Source organism: Triticum dicoccoides, chromosome 5B (genome assembly GCF_002162155.2).
Source record: "Triticum dicoccoides isolate Atlit2015 ecotype Zavitan chromosome 5B, WEW_v2.0, whole genome shotgun sequence".
Lineage (NCBI taxonomy): Eukaryota > Viridiplantae > Streptophyta > Magnoliopsida > Poales > Poaceae > Triticum > Triticum dicoccoides.
This window is the reverse complement of record NC_041389.1, coordinates 270,422,946-270,442,649: the sequence shown is the minus strand read 5'-3', so window position 1 is coordinate 270,442,649 and position 19,704 is coordinate 270,422,946. Positions and strand designations below refer to the sequence as shown.

The window sequence follows — 19,704 nt, the reverse complement described above, 5'->3', positions numbered from 1 at the left end:
ATGACACATGTGAAGCGCAAACCAATATTTGTTGCCAAAAAATAAGTGTTTTCTTAATTTGTTAAGTACGTATATATTTTTGAATTTTATTATAGCAAAGGGTGGATGCGAGCTCAGAGCTCACCAGAGCAGTCTCGCTGTTTCTTCTTTCTTTTCTGTTGGCCACAGCGTAAGTTCCATGTAGGTACGTATAAATGGCGGGCTCCCCCCTCCCGCCTTCTCCTTACTTATTTTAGCCAACGCGACGAACAAGACGACATCGAGGCGATCAGCCCAAGGGGAAGGGAATAATGATGGATTTGGCGGCAACACAAGAAGAATAATCAGCCGCTGAATCCTTCCGATCGTCGTCCCCATCGATCACCGGCTGTCTTCTCGGGCTCCGGCGGAAGACGAGAACAAAATGGACGAGCTTACCAAGGAGCAGATCCAGGAGTTCCGGGAGGCCTTCAGCCTCTTCGACAAAGATGGCGACGGTACGCGCCCTCAATCGATCAATCAATTCAATCCTTCTTGCCGTGTTCCTCCTGATCCGATTCGACCAATCGATTCCCGCACGCTGTCGATTGATTTTGATTGTTACGACGGGTGATTTGGGCGGGCGCAGGGACGATCACGACCAAGGAGCTGGGGACGGTGATGCGGTCGCTGGGGCAGCACCCGACGGAGGAGGAGCTCAAGGACATGGTGGAGGAGGTGGACGCCGACGGGAGCGGCTCCATCGACTTCAACGAGTTCCTGGGGCTGGTGGCGCGGCAGATGCGCGGGGACGCCGAAGCCGAGGAGGAGCTCCACGAGGCCTTCCGCGTCTTCGACAAGGACAACAATGGCTTCATCTCCCTCGACGAGCTCCGCACCGTCATGAAGAACCTCGGCGAGAAGCTCTCCGAGGACGAGCTCAACGAGATGCTCCAAGAGGCCGACGCCGACGGCGACGGGCAGATTAACTACAAGGAGTTCGCCAAGGTCATGATGGCAAAGTGAGTACTGCTCCTCCAATGTCCACCCAATCGACCCTGCTGCCTGCTGACCAACATTCCATTGCGTTCATCTAGGATTGCATTCTTGAATTTCTCCTCCTCATCAAGCTAAAATCCTTCATGAAACTTGAACAGCTTAGTTAACTCTCTTTTTGAACTGGGCCACTCTATTTTCCATTTCTCCAAATGGAAGGAGAGGACGATGCAACCCGTTGTCAGATCACCATAATATCCAACCCCAAATAAACAGCATATCAAACTAATGGATTTGATATTTCCCAGTTAATTGTCAGATTCTAAGTAGATCATTTTCGCAAAAAAGGTTCTAGGTAGATCCTGTGTTTGAATTTCGGCCGAAAAAACGGATTTCGGCCATCTCGGCCAGGGGCGGAAAATATCTTTTGGCGAAATAATAGATTTTGGTCAAATTTCAGCCAAATCCTGATCAAATTTCGGCCAATTTTTTTGAAGATGGCCGAAATTCGGCCATCTTGGCCTGGGGCGGAAAATTTCACAAACCGAAAATCAAAACCTTGGGAGATCAAGCTGCACATCAGTTTTTTTCCCCATACGATCCTTGAGAGGATTGGGTTCTCCTATCAACCAGTAATGGAACAACAAACATAAAAACAGCATCCATGTGCAGTAGACCGAAGTTCAAAAGCATCAAAAACATCATTTGACCGAAGGTTATCAAGTTGCCCATCATGGAACTAGAGTTGCACAAAAACATTGTTTGCAATTTTGGGTGTGCTTGGTTGCATATTACCACGCTTAAATTTGCACATTATTTCTAAAACGTGATTATCTGATTTCTGTTGGATAAGGAATGTCATGGTAGTCGACTTACAACCAAATATTTTCTAGTCGATATGGCCCCGTTGTGATGCAACAAAAATCCAACTGAGTGAAACGAAATAATGAAATTTGTAAGCTCGATCTAACGGTGTACATGGTTCATTTGCATATGCAGACGGCGAGCAAATGCGGAGGAACATGGAGGTGGCGAACACGGCGGGGCGGAGCACTCACACAACAGTGGGGGCGGTTGCCCATGTACAATTCTCTAATAAGAGAAAATTCAGGGTTTTCTTTTACTTTTATAGTCTGAATTACAGCCGGAAAAAGTGTAAACGAGTGAGTGAGAACAAGCAAAGCAGGATACCCCGTGATTCGCAAGAGTGAAAGACTTCACTTGTAGATGCATTAATTCACCAATCTTTAAATAGGTTCATTGCTCCGGCCAAGAATATGATTACTCTGGCATGGGCTACGTGAGCTCCAAGTAGGTTTCCCGTACAAATTGATAAGTCTTACATTCCCAGCTCACCAAGCAAAGCCGGTGGTTTCTTAGTAAGGACCGGCTAAAACAAAAGTTTCATTAAAGAGTGTTTCCACGTGGTAGAACCTCCTCAAGGAATATAAAATTTTCATGAGGTTGTTCTAGAGCTGCCATCCATGCACGAATAGCCTCGTTTAAAAGAATACCTCGTTGAGCGAAGAAAAGGCACATTCATCTGTGGGCGCAAAACGGTTGTGAAACTATCAAAGCAAAATGAAAACACAACTGGGGATCCTTTATAGATGTTGACTATTGTCTAACTACCAGTCAGTTCACCTAGATAAAAGTTAAAATAGTGAATAGAGATGGACCCACGTACATCAGACTAAATAAATATTGACATTCCTTTTAAAGTTGAGGTCAACCCCCTCTTGTTCAAGGAAGCACATGTGAACTCACCACTTGGGTGAGTGATGTGTGTGTTTGGTTGAGGCTGGGACGGGGAAAGTCCCAGCCCAATCCACCTTGTTCCATGGGGGAGAAAAAAAACTCCTTTGAAGCCATTGAATGAAACCCACTCCAAAGTTGATGGGATTGGGTGACAAGTATGAGATCAACATAATTACTTCTTTGGTGGATTAGTTTCACTAGGCTTTGTTCGTTTCTAGGGGGTTTAAACCTATAAGGAATCCCATCCCTGGAAGGATTGGGGGAACCTCATCCCGTCATTCAATCCCCACTAACCCTCCTCCCTCCATTCCCCTGTGAACCCTGCTACTAACATCCATTCGGTTAAACCTTCAACCCACTGAACAAATAGTACTATTGTGCTGCTCTGTTGTATAAGGAACATCAGGGAAAACTTACTACAACGGAAACTTTGGCGCTCGGATTTAGTCTTGCCCTTGCGCAAAGGGTGGGGTGCAACCCACTCGTTATTAGTTATGACAATTTCGAGGTCATTGACACTATGAAGACGGGTGGTCATTCTTCGGGGGCGGCGGCGACGGTTTTCGACAATTGTGATCATTCCATTTACGATTTTACTATTTTTAGGTTTGAACATTACAATAGGAAAGCAAATAAATTTTCTCATGAGCTCGCTAGGTTGGCTAGATTTTCTTTGATGTATAATTGGCTTGAGGAGCCTCTGATTGAACTTGTATGCTTTCTCATAAATGATGTAATTGTTATTTCAAATAAATAAAGTTGTGTTTATTTTTTAAAGGAACATCAGAGAAAAACGCTTTCAAGTATTGTTGTGTTGTTGTATTGTTGTAGAACTGAAAAAGAATATCAGAAAACTTAGGCCTTGTACAATGGGAGGTTGATGTAGGGCAGAACCCTATGGCGATGATCTTTCACGTTTGGAGTGGATCCTACGGGGAATCACGAAGAACACGCGGAAGCACAAAGGGAAAACACGGGGGGAAACGAGAGAGAATCACTAAACCGACAAGGAATCAATCACACAAGTGCTAGATCACCACACACATAAGGTAGCCCAAGGTTCAAGATCAACAAAGGTAAGGATACAAAGGAACCATTCTTCTCCGCGAGGAGGCCTTGATGTTCTTCCCTAGAAAGGGGTCTTGAATCCGCTTGGGGGATCTTCTCCGAAGAGGTCGTGAACTCCGAGGAGAAGTATCCAAGTGGATGAGCAAAGGCTCTCACACAAACATGAGCTAATCCAATGCTAACCCTAGCTAGGAGGTATGAGAGACCTATTTATAGTCTTAGTGCAAAAGGGGATGGAGTGAAGGGGTACATGGGCTTTGGCCCGAAACTGTGCGCAGATAGGTACCAGACGTCCGCTGGGGACCGGTCGTCCGGTGTCGTCGGACGTCCGCTGGATGCATTCTGTGAAGGAGGCGCCGGACGTCCGGAATCTTCATACTTCCATTAATATTCATTCTGTTGGGAGGTGCCGGACGTCCGGGGACTTCGGTCGTCCGCTCGCTGGAGAGTGTGGCCGGTCGTCCAGTCTGGGCCGGACGTCCGCTCGCTGGGGCATGCGTTGGCTGGGACTTGGCAGCTGGGGCTTCAGGCGCCGGACGTCCGGTCCCGACCGGTCGTCCGGTGGCTGGAGCTTTCTCCGGTGGATCTTCTTCTTGACCTTCGCGGTTGGTAGCTTTGCCTCCTTGTTCGATGGATGTGGATGCACCATGGCTTTCCTCCATGTACTAGATCACACACAAAGTGTCCATATGAGGTAGTAGCCAAGTCTCGTGAGTAGAGAGAGGAAGTTCAGAAAGGAGCGAGTTCACCTTATCTTCGATAGCCTTTGCTCTAGCTCTTGTCATGGGTCCAAGTGGTGTTGAGGAAGATGTAGATACGTCCATGGGGATGAGCGAGGGATGCTCCGCATCATCTCCCCCCCCCCCTTGGGAAAGATCCGACCACGGATCAAAAACTTCATCTCCATGGTATGGCGCAAGGTCCTTGACGTTGAAGATGTCGCTCACATTGTACTTGCCTCGTGGTAGGTCTATCTTGTAGGCGTTGTCGTTGTAGCGTGCTAGCACCTTGAAGGGTCCATCGGCTCGAGGGAGAAGTTTGGACTTGCGTTCATTGGGGAAGCGGTCCTTCCGAAGGTGTATCCACACAAGATCGCCAATGTTGAAGATCATGGGTTGCTTGTTGACGTTGAGCTTGGTCGCTAGTCATTGTACTTGGCGCTCGATAGTGTGCCTTGTATCTTCATGCATCTTCTTGATGTAGCTTTCCCGTGCACTCGCATCCATGTTGGTGCGCTCTTGTAGAGGAAGAGGTAGAATGTCCAATGGTGACAACGGGTTGAAGCCGTAGACGACCTCGAAGGGGGACTTACCGGTAGTCGAATGTCTTGCATGGTTCTAGGCGTACTCGGCGATGGGTAGACATGCCTCCCACTCCTTGATGTTCTTCTTGATCAACACGCGAAGTAGAGTGGAGAGAGTCCGGTTTGTCACCTCCGTTTGGCCGTCGGTTTGAGGATGGTATGCGGATGAGAACAAGAGCTTGATTCTGAGCTTGGCGCATAGGGTCTTCCAAAAGTAACTCAAGAACTTGACGTCGCGGTCGGAGACGATTGTCTTTGGTACTCCATGGAGACACAAGATTTCCCTACAAAAGAGATTTGCAACATTTGAAGCATCGTCTATCTTGTTGCAAGGAATGAAATGTGCCATCTTAGAAAATCGGTCCACAACAACAAACACGGAATCCTTTCCATTTTGAGTTCTAGGCAAACCAAGTACAAAGTCCATACTAATGTCTTCCCAAGGTTGATAAGGAATAGGAAGTGGCATGTAAAGACCATGAGATTGAGCTTTGGACTTAGCTTTGCGGCATGTAGAGCATCGGGTGGTGAAGCGTGAGACGTCGCGGAACATCTTGGGCCAAAAGTAGTTCTTGGAGAGCGTGGCGAAAGTCTTGTCGCGTCCAAAGTGTCCCATGAGTCCGCCTCCATGAGCCTCTTGCAAAAGGAGAAAACGAAGAGAAGACTCGGGAATGCATAGTTTGTTAGCTCTCATAAGATAACCATCCTTGATTTAGTATTGTTCCCAAGATGTATGCGTCAAACATTTAGCATAATGAGGTGCAAAAGATGGATCACTAGCATACAAGTCTTTTATGTGCTCAAAACCAATAACATTCAACTCAAGTGTGGTGACAAGCATGCATATGCGTGAAAGTGCATCGGCAACTACGTTTTCCTTACCCTTAATGTACTTGATCACATATGGGAAAGATTCAATAAATTCACTCCATTTGGCATGACGCTTGTTCAACTTAGTTTGACCTTTTAAGTACTTAAGCGTTTCATGATCGGTATGTATGACAAACTCATGAGGTCTAAGATAATGTTCCCAAACATGTAGGACATGCACTAAAGCATACAATTCTTTCTCATAGATGGGATAGTTAAGTTGAGCACCGGAGAGTTTTTCACTAAAATATGCAATTGCTCGTTTTTCTTGCATCAAAACTCCGCCAATTCCGGTACCACTTGCATCACAATGAACCTCAAAAGTTTTGTCAAAGTTGGGCAAAGCAAGAATCGGAGCATTAGTAAGTAAAGACTTGAGCTCATCAAAAGCGGTTGATTGCAAAGTTCCCCAAACAAAAGGAGCATTCTTCTTACTCAAAGCATGCAAAGGGGCGGCAATAGTGCTAAAGTTTTTCACAAAGCGACAATAAAAACCTGCAAGACTAAGAAAACTTCGCACTTGTTGCAAGTTGGTGGGTTGGGTCCAAGTTTTAGTTGCTTCAATTTTAGTTTCATCAACATGGACACCCTTGGAAGAGACAACGAAACCCAAGAAAACCACTTTGTCAACACCAAATGTGCACTTTTTCATGTTGGCATAAAGACTTTCTTTGCGAAGTGTTTGTAAAACAGCCCTAACATGATCAAGATGCTCTTTCATGGTTTTGCTAAACACAAGAATATCATCGAAGTAAACCACAACAAAGACTCCAATATAAGGTCGAAGTACATGATGCATGAGACGCACAAAAGTACCGGGAGCCTCCGATAAACCCATAGGCATAACTAACCACTCATATAAGCCAAATTTGGTTTTGAAAGCAGTTTTCCATTCATCACCCTCGTGAATGCGTATTTGATAATAGCCACTTTTAAGATCAATTTTTGAGAAAAAGTTGGCTCCACTAAGTTCATCAAGCATATCATCTAAGCGAGGGATGGGATGCCTATAGCGAACTGTGATAGCATTTATGGGTCTACAATCGGAACACAAGCGGAAACTTCCATCGGGCTTAGGCACTAGTATAACGGGAACGGCACAAGGGCTTAAGCTTTCACGTACATGACCGTTGTCGATTAGTTGTTGTACTTGCCGTTGAATCTCATTGGTTTCTTCGGGATTGACACGGTATGGAGCTTTGTTTGGAAGTGGCGCTCCGGGGATGAGGTCGATTCAATGCTCAATGCCTCGAAGAGGAGGTAGACCCGGAGGTAGCTCATCGGGGAAAACATCTTGAAATTCCTGCAAAAGAGATTGAAACACCAAAGGTAGCTCGTGAATGGTGTTAGTTTTTGGTTCTCCATCCTTGCACACAAGGATGAAGTGCATCACACTCGATGAGTTCTCACACACATCTCTCATCTCACTTTTTGTGGCAAATAGTATGAGGTTTTTCTCTCTAGGCGAAGAGGCGCTCAAGTTCGGCTTGTGGCTCTCACTCACGTTTTGGGGGATGTCTTTTTGACTCTTCTCTCTATGGTGGTTGGTTTGCTTGTCGGCTATCACTTGACTAGGAGCCATAGGTCGTAGCACATATTCCTTCCCTTTCATCTTGAAGCTATAGTGGTTGGTACGCCCGTTGTGGAAGCCACCACGGTCGAATTGCCATGGTTGACCAAGAAGGAGGTGGCAAACGGTCATTGGGACCACATCACACTCCAAACTGTCCTCATATGCACCAATTTTGAAGGATACTTGGACCGTATGCTCAACTCGTATAGTGCCGGAGTCACTTAGCCATTGAACTTTGTAGGGGTGCGGGTGGTTCTTCTTGACCAATTGAAACTTGGAGCATAGTTCTTCACTTTCCAAGTTGTGGCAACTACCTCCGTCGATGATGACCTTGACGGACCTTCCATTGATGCCGTCCTTTGTGTGGAAGATGTGGCATCGTTGGTCTTCTTCTTGTTGATGTTGAAGAGTCAAGACCTTGGAGACAACGAGAGCGGGGCTCGAATCCTCATCACAAAAGACTCTATCATCTTCATCCTCATTCACTCGCCTATGCATGTCCACTTGCTCAAGAGCTTCCATTTCATCTTCACTCATTGAGTCGTAGGTGCCATCGTCGTTGAGGATCATGGTGCGCTTGTTTGTGCATTCATAGGACTTGTGGCCTCGGCCGCCGCAAGTGAAACACTTGAAGGAGATTGTCTTAACGGTCTCATTGGTTGGAGTAGATGACGAAGCACGCGGCTTGAAGTTGCTTGTAGTAGGAGGAAGACGACTTGAACTTGTGGAAGTTTTCTTGTAACTTGGCTTGTCGTCATTGCTTGGAGAAGGCTTGGTTGATGTCGAATTTGGAGTAGTTGTTGAAGCTTGGTTATTGGAGAAGCCGTAGGTCTTGGAGGAGTACTTGGCGTACTTGAAGTCATCTTATACTTGGCGTTCTGCCTTTGTAGCTTGATGCACGAGCTCAATGAGGTTAGAGTAGGGTTGGAAGTCGGCAATCTTCTTGATGGGATGATTGAGTCCATTCAAGAATCGTGCCATTGTTTGCTCATCATCCTCCGTGACACTGGCTCGAATCATGGCAATCTCCATTTCCTTGTAGTATTCTTCAACACTCTTTGTTCCTTGCTTGAGGAGTTGTAGCTTCTTGAAGAGATCGCGATTGTAGTAGGTTGGCACAAAACGTGCTCGCATGACATCCTTCATTTTAGCCCAAGTGGTGATTGGAGGTTCACCTCTTGCTTGTCGGCGCTCAAGGACTTGTTCCCACCATATGAGCACATAGTCTTGGAACTCAAGTGATGCCATAGCGATCTTCTTCTCTTCCTCATAGTTGTGCAAACGAAATATCTTGTCGACCTTCAATGCCCATGAGAGGTACTCTTCGGGACCATTGCTTCCATTGAACTTGGGCATTGTGAATTTGAGCTTGCCATAGCGTTGCTCTTCATTGTGTTGTTGGCGATGGTGATGATGACGCCCTTGACGTGGAGGGTAATCATCCTCATGTTGCTCTTGGCGTGGAGGAAGTCCATGATCAACTTGCTCTTGTTGACCTTGAGGTTGAGGTGGATCTTGACGAGCTTGTGAGGGAGCTTGTGTAGCTTGACGTTGGACACACGGATGGTAGTTCCTCTCTTGGATTTCTTCTTGAAGGGCTTCCTCTTGATTTCGCCATTCGCGATTGCGGTTGGCGATAGCTCGACTTGATGCTTGAAGGGCACGTTCCGCCTCAAGAGCTTGTGCTTCTCGTTGTTGTTGTTGAAGACGTTGAGCCTCGGCGTCTTGTTGCTCTTGGTGTAGACGCGCTCGTTCTTGTTATTCTTAGCAACGAAGACATTGTCGTTCTTGAGCTTGAGCAAACGCTACTTGGTTTGATTGAGGACGAGGGACTTGCTCATCGACTTGCTCTTGTGAATGGTTGACGTGTAGCGGGTTGCGAGATGCATGACGGTCTTGACGCGCGGCTCATCGAAGAGTGTTTGATGACGGTGTACTTGAGCCGGAGAAGGAGTCATCATAGTGTCGACTTGAGTGGCTCCGTCTTGAGTATGACGATGTAGAAGGAGGCCGGTTCACCAACAAGGAGCGGATCTCGTCCAATCTTGCATCGTTCTCTTGCTTGTGCGCGTCGAGCTTGTTGTCGAAGTAGTCTCTTGTACGTTGCTCGGAGAGTCGCAAGTCGGTGGCGAGGTTGTCGATGCGGTCGTTCATTGCTTGTTGCTCTTGATGCAATGCTCGTTGTGCACCGAAGAGGTGGCTCTTGGTGACGTATGATGACATGTCGTCGTCTTGCTCGATGAAGAGTGGGTTGGTAGAAGTACTTGGCCTATCCATCATTTCAAGCAAAATGTGAGTGGTAGGAGGAGAAGAACTTATACCAATGTACCTTTGACCGACGTTGATGATGAATCAAGTTCACTCAAATGCGGACAATGAAATAGCATTATTGGTACCAATTCTTGTCGGTTCTCACACCTACACAAGTAAAAGCTTATGGTGGAGCTTGGTTAGGATGGTGGCATAAAATTTGATGCAATAGTAAGTGAGCTTCAATAATGTTGGAAATGATTCACAAATTTGCAAATGCAACAAGTAGACCAAGCAAAATAATGGAACACGGGAACACACACGCAAATAGATAGATGGGATTGTGCAAACCAAAAGTGAGCCAAAATGTGAAACCCACGAAAATGCTCTTGTTGCACAATACTAGAGAGACGCTAGCACGATTGCATAATAGGCGGATACGGAACTTGTGCACAACCTACTAGGCAAAAATGCAATGATCTCTATCCCAAGTATGCTATATGTATGGTATTTCGGTGCTATGATCCAAGATGATCTTATATGACAATATTAATGGTGTATGATGCTATGGTTCTTGCTCATAAGCTCTTTGCTTATCTTTCCTCTTTGCTTAAAAGCTTGGGTGGCTCTTTCACTTTTGAGCTCTTTTCTCATGCAAAACTTCATGAACCAAGATAGCAATTGTGTATGCGACGACAACTTTGTGACACACAAGTTGATTCCAAGATATGCACCACGATGATATGGTATGTATGATATGGAGTATTATCACTAATGTACACAAGTCACGTTGCCGGCAATACTCAATGGCTAGTCTCGATGGGTAAGCTACGCAAAAGTAGGGCCATGTGGGGTATCAATGCAATTGCAAGGTATGGCAAAGATGTCGTCGAAGTTACCGTCCTTGGCGATGATGAGACCCTTGTAAAGATGAGCCGTGGTAATGATGAAGTGGAACCGTACCTAAATAGCCGAAACACAATAGGACACGGGAGCCACAACTCAAAATCTCAAGGACCAAAATATGTTAAAATCGTCATCGAAGGTAATGGGGAGGAAGGTGGTGTATGTGGGTTTGGACGATGTGGTGGAAGGTGGGGTTGAGGTGGTGGCCGAACTGAAAATTTCAGTTTCGTCAGAGTTTCACGGACGCCCGGTTTTTACGGTCGTCCGGTCGTCGGACGTCCGGTAGGTTCCGGTCGTCCGGTGCCTGGGCGAAATTCGGGCACGAGATGAACTGCGCGATTTCGGGGGTGGATGGAGGTGGTGATGTCAAAATCGAGTGGATTGGTGGATGGAAAAGGGTGGGAAGGGAGGGGAAAGCTAGATTCGCACGTAGCAACTCAAATCCATGAACCAAATCCAACAAAATCTCAACTCACCAACAAATCACAAAAAAATTGGGGGCTATTTTTGGTGGGGATTTTCGGATTTAGGCAAGAACACACAAAATCAAGCTAGAAAACACGGGGTAGGGGCTCCAACAACGTGATCAACGTGGCTCATGATACCAAGATGATGTAGGGCGGAACCCTATGGCGACGATCTTTCACGTTTGGAGTGGATCTTATGGGGAATCACGAAGAACACACGGAAGCACAAAGGGAAAACACGGGGGAAACGAGAGAGAATCACTAAACCGACAAGGAATCAATCACACAAGTGCTAGATCACCACACACATAAGGTAGCCCAAGGTTCAAGATCAACAAAGGTAAGGATACAAAGGAACCATTCTTCTCCGCGAGGAGGCCTTGATGTTCTTCCCTAGAAAGGGGTCTTGAATCCGCTTGGGGGATCTTCTCCGAAGAGGCCGTGAACTCCGAAGAGAAGTATCCAAGTGGATGAGCAAAGGCTCTCACACAAACATGAGCTAATCCAATGCTAACCCTAGCTAGGAGGTAGGAGAGACCTATTTATAGTCTTAGTGCAAAAGGGGACGGAGTGGAGGGGTACATGGGCTTCGGCCCGAAACTGTGCGCAGACAGGTACCGGACGTCCGCTGGGGACCGGTCGTCCGGTGGCTCATGGGGGTCCGGTCGTCCGGTGTCGTCGGACGTCCGCTGGATGCGTTCTGTGAAGGAGGCGCCGGACGTCCGGAATCTTCATACTTCCGTTAATATTCATTCTATTGGGAGGTGTCGGACGTCCGCTCACTGGAGAGTGTGGCCGGTTGTCCGGTCTGGGCCGGACGTCCGCTCGCTGGGGCCTGCGTTGGCTGGGACTTGGCAGCTGGGGCTTCAGGCGCCGGACGTCCGGTCCCGACCGGTCGTCCGGTGGCTGGAGCTTTCTCCGGTGGATCTTCTTCTTGACCTTCGCGGTTGGTAGCTTTGCCTCCTTGTTCGATGGATGTGGATGCACCATGGCTTTCCTCCAAGTACCTGATCACACACAGAGTGTCCATATGAGGTAGTAGCCAAGTCTCGTGAGTAGAGAGAGGAAGTTCGGAAAGGAGCGAGTTCACCTTATCTTCGATAGCCTTTGCTCTAGCTCTTGTCATGGGTCCAAGTGGTGTTGAGGAAGATGTAGATACGTCCATGGGGATGAGCGAGGGATGCTCCGCATCAGAGGTGCTTAGGGGAGGTGCTTAGAGAAATAAACCAGGCTTTTCTTAAGCACCCGTGCTTATTTGTACAGGATAGACACTTAACTAAGCGTCTCTTCTGTAGAAATAGGCACCGGTGCTTCAGAAAAACCCGGTTTATTTTTCTAAGCTTCTCTCTAAGCACATCCCATTGTACAAGGCCTTACAAGTTCAAAACAATGGTTATATATTGAATAGAAGAACACAACAATACAAGGACCAACACAACAACGGTCGCCAAGTATTGTTCGCATGTCAATACTTAAAAACTTACAGGTTCCAACATATCAGATCCATGTGCATCAATGAGATTGCAGTGTGATATGATTTAATATTAGATATCAAGTTCTAATTAAACCATAGGGCAGTTCAGAATTCCAACGAGCATCTCTAGGGTGGCGAACATCTCATCAAGGATGGCCACAACAGCCATGGTCAGTTGCAAAATATAGCATGGATGAGCCTTCGCCTCAGATGGTATGCACTAGTCGACGAGGGTGAGACGCTCGTGGAAGTCTGACGCTTCTTGGACCCGCCAATGTCGTGACTCCGTCCCTGCCACCTTCGTTGTGGCTGTTGTCGCTTAGGGTTCGCGAGAGGAGAATGGGAGAGAGGAGCTTCTCTTCTTTTCAGCGCAAAGGGCAATGGTTGATTCCACGTGGGGAGATGTGGGGATTGATTCCCCACTGAAACCCGACGCTTTTGGAAGGGATCGGCCGGGGTGTAACCCCGATGAGTTTTACCAGAGAGCTCGGCCCTTTTGGAAGGGATCGGTCGGGGTGTAACCCCCTATGGGTTTAACCAAAGAGAGTTATACACCCACTGGATTTAACACCAGCCAAGGCAAAACCGCTAGGTTCGATCAGGTTTCAGCCCCGGCCCCGATAGGGGTGGGTATAACCGAACATGGCCCTCGGAGATTTTTTTTCACGAATACACTAGGATGCGTATCTTTTCATTGATAGGTACAGTGGGTGTACAAGCAGTACAAGAGAGATGAGGGGGAGGGGGGAGGGTGCGAGCTTAATGTCCTGTGCACAGAAGGCAAGTTAGTAAGCTGCAAAGCGTTGGTGACAGGTCGCTCAGCCTGAATACAAGGCTAGGTGACTACTCAAGTAACAATCTAAGTCCGTGGGCACCCGCTCTTGCCCAAGATCGAGCTTCATCCATCCAAGACGCCACTAGCCATGCGGCGGATGGGGTCTCGCCGTCGAAGACGCATCGGTTGCGGTGGCGCCAAATAGACCAAGCCGTCAGGGTGGCTAGCATGACGATCCCTTTGCGATGACAGGCGGGTGAGTTGTAGACGCCCTCGGAGATTTTGGTTTCCCTATAACCAAACATGACCTAACCGGTGACCACTTTATTATGTTTAAATTATTATTTTGCACTTCTATTAAATACTCCCTCTGTAAACTTCTATAAGATCGATCTTATAGAAGTTTATAGAGGGAGTACCTGTATACTTCCTTGGTTGTGACTTCTTTCATTAATTTCTCAATATGTTTCCAATGGCAGTAATAATGACAAACAGAGGTCTTTCAGTAATTACAACATGAGCAATTCCAGCAAGCCAATGCATCATCTTAGGGTTATGACAAGCAAAGCATACATTGAAGATAACCTGCTTTCTTTTTCGCAAATAACATTCATACATTTTTCACAACGAGCTGATCAACAGACTGCCGATGATGCTAACCTCCTCAAATATACACTATCACGATATTCACGGCTACAGCACTCTTTCTTCTTTTCTAGAAGAAATACCTGAATACTTCTGAGCTATGACTCTGCATGTTTTTCCTCTACTTACTGGGTGGTCACGCTCTTCGCCAGATTCCTTGGTTGGTCAACATCGAATCCACGAAGAACGGTAAGATGGTATGCGAGCAACTGAAGCAGAGATAACAAAACATTATTCAGTGGGCAAAACTGTAGTAAGAAATCGAATTTGAAATTTGAGAGAAACAAGAAAGCTGGGGCTAACCTGTAATGGTATTACGTTAATCACTGGCTGGAGACAGTCCGCAACCTTTGGAACTTCAATCACTCTACAAGATCCGCCGGGATTGACAGCAGAGGCATCTCCCTTTGAGCACATTATGATCAGACGCCCCTTGCGAGAAAGGAGCTGCTGAATCACTGACTGCTGCTTGCTGCAAAAGGATAACAACAGTATTAGGCGTTTCCCGTTTTGAAACAAAAATTGATCAAGAAGCTCTGTTCAAATCGATTACCTGAAGCATGTGTCGCGTGTTGCAATGACGATGATGGGAAGGTTTTCATCCACTAGGGCTAACGGCCCGTGCTTCATCTCCCCAGCAAACATGCCTTCACTATGCATCAGCGCAACCTCCTTAACTTTGAGAGCACCCTCTAAGGCAGTGGCATAGTTATAGCCTCTTCCAAACACGAGGAGTGATTCCGAGTCAATCAATGAAGAGGCAAGTTCCTTCATTTCAGAGTCGAGTTTCAGAACTTGACTGGCATTGCCTGCATGGTGATATTGCATACGTTTGAAAACGTCAACAGAAAATAGCACTTCCATTGAGTGCATGGTACATGGTTGATTCAAGTAAAAACATACTTGGAAGACTGAAAAGCCCACTGATGATAGCTTCCCTTCTAGCTTGAGTGGATATTTGGTCAGATCCAATAGCCAAGGCCATCATTGCCATGACTACAATTTGGCTCGTGTATGCCTGCACAATTTTCAAAGACTGTTTGGGAACAAGATGCCAAAAAACTGAAAACTACTGCAAGAGGAGAATGCACAAAAGCATACCTTAGTGCTAGCAACACCAATCTCACAACCAGCGTTGATGTGAATTCCGCAATGTGTTCTTCTTGAGAGTGTGCTTCCAACAGTATTTGTTATGCCAACACAAAGTGCTCCATTTTCCAGTGCATAATCAAGAGCAAGAAGGGTATCTGCTGTCTCCCCTGACTGGCTAACAAAAACTGCAGTGTCCTCTCTGTAGATGGGACCTTGTCTGTCCAGCAAGTCACTTGCAACCTCCATAGTCACAGGAATACCTAATGCAAAAGTAATGCAAGGGATAGAAAGACATGTTAAAAGGTCACTACCTAGATAGGCATTGCATTAGTGTTTTCATTTCTAAAGCTTCCACATAAGGACGATGCAGCAGACAAACTGAACTGACTCACCTGTTAGTTCTTCCACAAAAGTTCTCGCAGCTAACGCAGCATTATAACTAGTACCACAGCCAATAAAGACTACTCTTCTACTGCGTCTAATTGTTTTGAGGTGTTCCTTCAGTCCCCCCAAAAGAACTGCACCATCCTTTAGTCTACCCCTCATCGTTGTCGTCAGTGAATGTGGTTGTTCATGGATTTCTTTTTGCATGAAGTGGTCATAGTTTCCTTTCTTTATTTGCTCCACTTCCATCTCAAGAACAGATAATGCTCGTTGCACAGATGCTGGCTTCTCTTTGTCATGGTCAAACTTAAGGATAGACACACTGCCATCCTGCAATATGTAAATTGTTAGAACATGATAGAGTGCAAGCTTCATGAAAGAAACAAAATGCGGCTGATAGTACGCCTTCGGCTTTTAGTTTGGAATCACCGAAAAAGGAGGGTCAACAATGACAAAGATTAAGGTAGTGAATCATTCTTCTTAGAGCATGGTAGCAGGCAAGCAAGAATAGTGCATATTTTCCAAAAGTATATTCCCAAAACCACGCTGATCAAGAGAACAGCATTTGTAACAAAAAGGAGGGAAAAGAACAATTATGGGATGCATGCTAACAAGAGAACACTTGAGCTGTACCTTGATATGAACGATTTCATTATCTTCAATAGCTAAATAGTTCTTGGTATGCTCCACTATAGCACATAAATCACTGGAGAAGAATAGCTCTTTTGGCTTTCCGTTTGCTGTCAGTGCTTTGACATCATTGAATGATTTCCCGCTCTTTTGACCACTCAATTCCTGAGAACACAAGAGATAAGAGAGTCACAATTTGTACAACATAAAAGTTCAACTCAACAGAAGCAGAATTACAAGATCTATATGGTCACACTAATCAAAAAATGGAAAGCATAGCAACACAATAGTGATTGACAGAAAAAGGAAATTATTACCAAACTATAAAGGACAGACCAGTGCTAGAAGCTCCCACACCAGGTGGGGTCTGGGGAAGGATTATACGAGGCAAGCCTTATCCCTGCACAGTGCAATGCAGAGAGGCCGCGTCGAAAATTATTACCAAACTATCCTCACTATTAAACAGACAGACTTCTCCAAAAAGCATTAAAACTAATCTGCAGCCAGTATACTGTGTAGGGGTTAAGTGGAATGAAACACATGTCAGCTAGCCATGTAATTTACTACATCAAGTAGTTGATGTGTAACTTGTGAGTAGTCCCCTTCACGATAAAACACATACGACAAAAAGGCATATACCAATCATATATATGCAGAAGTAGAACTAATTATCCTGCTTCAAAGCTTTATGTTTTGTTAGGGGTAAAGCTTTGTGTTGTCGCTTTGCGGTTTTTCCGCATTTCATATTTTTGGAAGCAAGCGGCCACAAGCATGCAGAGATGACAAGGTATGTATTAACATGTTAGGGTCAGTAATACCGCGCACGTCAAAAGGCATGCGAAATTAGAAGAATAATTTCGTATAACTTGAAGAGCAAGAAAAAAAAATCTGAGCATACCATAAAAACTTGCACGGACATAATTAGAAGAAAAACTTCTTGAGGTGCACCAACCAAATAGCAAGAAAAGATACAAGGACTCTTTTGCTTACGTTGACACCAAGTATCAGTGTGCTGCCTCGTTTGCATGCGATCAGTTCATTGGGGTAGTGTGGACTTTTAAAAATAAGGGCGTAGGCACCTTCAAGCTGCCTCATGACTTCGTTAACAACTTGGCTAAATGTCACATCACCTGTGAAAACAATAAATTGTAAGAACAAAGAAGTCACCTTAAATAAAATTAACAGAGCACAGTATATCATGTGAGTTTCCACTATAGCGACAATATCACACCATAAAGCACATATATACCTTCTCCATCATGAGCCTTATCAAAAACAAACTTTGCTAGCTTAGGGATGACTTCTGTGTCGGTATCAGACTCAAAGGTGAACCCATGCCGAGTAAGTGTCTCTTTCAAAACCTGTATAGGTACATCACAAAGACCAAGTTAGAATAGAACAAAACAAATTCATTCCATCATGTTATCCATGCAATATAATTTGATGCCTCGCAAGGTTAATCATAATCATGCATACAAGTTTCAGATACTTGTGAGACTCAAATGTGTGATAAAAAAATTATCCTCTTGCAAATTATGATATTACGCATTGCAATATGGTTTAAACATTTAAAGAACCATTTAAACTGGAGTAACAGCACTTGAAATTCCAGTTACTAAATAATCGACTGAACTCATGAAGTATGGTTTAGTATGTTTTTTCTTTTGGAAATCCTTTTGCTGTTTAGCAGTAGTATATGAGATAAGGAGACAACCCATGTGGCGGACCAGGAGATTAAACTTATTATAGTCCTTCCCGCCCAAAAATAAATAAATTCTTATAGCCCACTAGCACAAGGTCATCCTAGTGGCAATAATGCACAATGCATGTGCATCTACAACTGTAAGGATAACTAGGATCAAAATCAAATAGTATACTTATACAACAAAAAAATCTGTATACTGCTGGGGAAAAAACCTGTAAACAAGATCATAAGAAAAGAGTAAGCAAACCTCATAGTTTGTGATGATGCCATTGTGCACGACCAAGAACTCATCACCAGCGCCGGAAGATTGCGGGTGGCTATTCCTCGGGGCTGGTACGCCATGGGTGGCCCACCTGGTGTGAGCAATTCCAGCATGCACATTGAATGCGGCATCCAAGTTCACATCCTTCTCATCAACCTCTGAAGAGCAAAACAGAAGTTGAGCAAGTCGTTAGATTCTGTGCTTGAAATTTGGGTAGCCAACCTGCCGTGCATCAGGATAAGCAGCAGAATTTGGAAGCGGGACTTGCATACAATAAAATTGGTCCAAAGCATGCGCCAAATTGCATCAATAACTGTCAGATGGCATAATAAATCTCAAAAGGCAAAATTTGACTTGATCCTAACGGGGTGAATTGTGTATAATCTGGAAAGATCCAGAATGTTGAGGCCTATGAGATCCCGAGTCAAAATGCGAAGGTGCTGACCGCAGAATTCCCCTCCCGAAGATCATCATCAAATCCAAAACTGAGTAGGGCAGAATCCGAATTGCGGAAGCTTTCGCCGCCTAAAAACCACGCCTCCTTTGACCGGAAGGAGCGCCTAGAAGGCGAACCGGGCTAGAGCATAACCAGAGACGGAAAAGCGGCACTCACCGGCGTAGACGGATCGCACGAGGTTCTCGATCTTGCCCTCCTGTCGGTATACGAGCGGGGGCGCCCCGGCGTAGGGAGCCGGCGCGGAGCCGGACGGAAGCGGCGCCGGCAGGTCCGCGTCGACCGCTATCCCGGAGGAGTCGTAGCCGCGGTACTCGAGCCGGCGGAGGCCGTTGAGGAGCACCTCGAGGACGTAGCGGCGCTCCCGCGAGACATTGTAGTTGAGGTAGGCGAAGATCCCGCACATCCTGCTGGTGGGGCTTCTGGAAGGTGGGTTGGAGAGGAGCGTCGGAGGTCGGAGGTGGAGACTCGGAGGGAGGAGTCGACCGAGACCGACCGAACTGGAGGAGGAAGGATGACGGAAAAGGCCGCGTATTTTGGGCGGAGGCTCCCCCTTTGAGCACGTTTTATATGTTTGGTGTGGGTTGCACTTGCACACACCTGCTGAGGAGGAGGAGGAGGAGGTCAGGTCAGCGGTTTAACTGAAATCAGGAGGGCGGAGGGTGCCGACGGACGGACGGCCGGCCGGCGTGGGAGAGGAGACGATCACGATCCGGCTGTGGAGATTGAGGAGTGGGTCGCCTTCGCTTCTCTGGGATCCGGGGAGGAGAGCGTGATTTGGGTGAAGTGAGAGGACTTTAAGATTAGAGCCATGTGTGTATGTTTGACAAACACGTTGCAGAGCGTATTTTTTTCATCAATCAAGAAGAGAAAGAGAAAAAGCATGTTGCAACCATTTCAAACAAAGTTTTCTAAATAAAAATGGGGTCACCACTTAACTGAAAAAGAGTTCTGATTCAGTCGAATTGGCCCGAAACCCTCTTCCTTCTCCTGATTTCTTTCTCCTCCCAACGGATGATTTCTTCCTCCTCCGGACAAAAGCCCTGCCCCCATCCCTAACCCCCCAAATGATTTGTCGGCCCAACCGCCAACCCCTGCAACGCCCAATCGGCAACGCTCGAGCCGAAGCCTCTG

At 46.1% G+C, this 19,704-nt stretch overlaps 2 protein-coding genes across 2 annotated transcripts; one reads left to right on the top strand and one right to left on the bottom strand.

Moving 5' to 3' along the window:
• The first annotated feature begins 248 nt into the window (after nucleotides 1-248).
• On the top strand, nucleotides 249-2,288 carry LOC119305396 (neo-calmodulin-like). Its single transcript, XM_037581920.1, has 3 exons — nucleotides 249-476; nucleotides 608-980; nucleotides 1,954-2,288. The coding sequence occupies exons 1-3, from the start codon at nucleotides 404-406 to the stop codon at nucleotides 2,048-2,050; spliced, it is 543 nt and encodes a 180-aa protein (XP_037437817.1). The 5' UTR covers nucleotides 249-403; the 3' UTR covers nucleotides 2,051-2,288.
• Nucleotides 2,289-13,862: 11,574 nt separating this feature from the next.
• On the bottom strand, nucleotides 13,863-19,308 carry LOC119308368 (glutamine--fructose-6-phosphate aminotransferase [isomerizing] 2-like). Its single transcript, XM_037584494.1, has 11 exons — nucleotides 18,730-19,308; nucleotides 18,102-18,274; nucleotides 17,399-17,510; nucleotides 17,140-17,279; nucleotides 16,153-16,314; nucleotides 15,528-15,849; nucleotides 15,145-15,395; nucleotides 14,947-15,061; nucleotides 14,597-14,852; nucleotides 14,347-14,515; nucleotides 13,863-14,252 (listed from the first exon to the last, which is right to left on the bottom strand). Exons 1-11 carry the CDS (start codon nucleotides 18,974-18,976, stop codon nucleotides 14,169-14,171), a joined length of 2,031 nt encoding a protein of 676 aa, XP_037440391.1. The 5' UTR covers nucleotides 18,977-19,308; the 3' UTR covers nucleotides 13,863-14,168.
• Nucleotides 19,309-19,704: the final 396 nt, after the last annotated feature.

What these genes read in the sequence shown, in the direction of transcription:
- LOC119305396 (XM_037581920.1), top strand. Translation starts at nt 404, where the DNA reads ATGGACGAGCTTACCAAGGAGCAGATCCAGGAGTTCCGGGAGGCCTTC. An exon ending in CTTCGACAAAGATGGCGACG is followed by an intron (nt 477 to 607) that starts GTACGCGCCCTC and finishes GGGCGGGCGCAG; the next exon opens with GGACGATCACGACCAAGGAG. An exon ending in GCCAAGGTCATGATGGCAAA is followed by an intron (nt 981 to 1,953) that starts GTGAGTACTGCT and finishes TTGCATATGCAG; the next exon opens with ACGGCGAGCAAATGCGGAGG.
- LOC119308368 (XM_037584494.1), bottom strand. Translation starts at nt 18,976, where the DNA reads ATGTGCGGGATCTTCGCCTACCTCAACTACAATGTCTCGCGGGAGCGC. An exon ending in ACACGCGACACATGCTTCAG is followed by an intron (nt 14,516 to 14,596) that starts GTAATCGATTTG and finishes ATCCTTTTGCAG; the next exon opens with CAAGCAGCAGTCAGTGATTC. An exon ending in TTAACGTAATACCATTACAG is followed by an intron (nt 14,253 to 14,346) that starts GTTAGCCCCAGC and finishes TCTCTGCTTCAG; the next exon opens with TTGCTCGCATACCATCTTAC.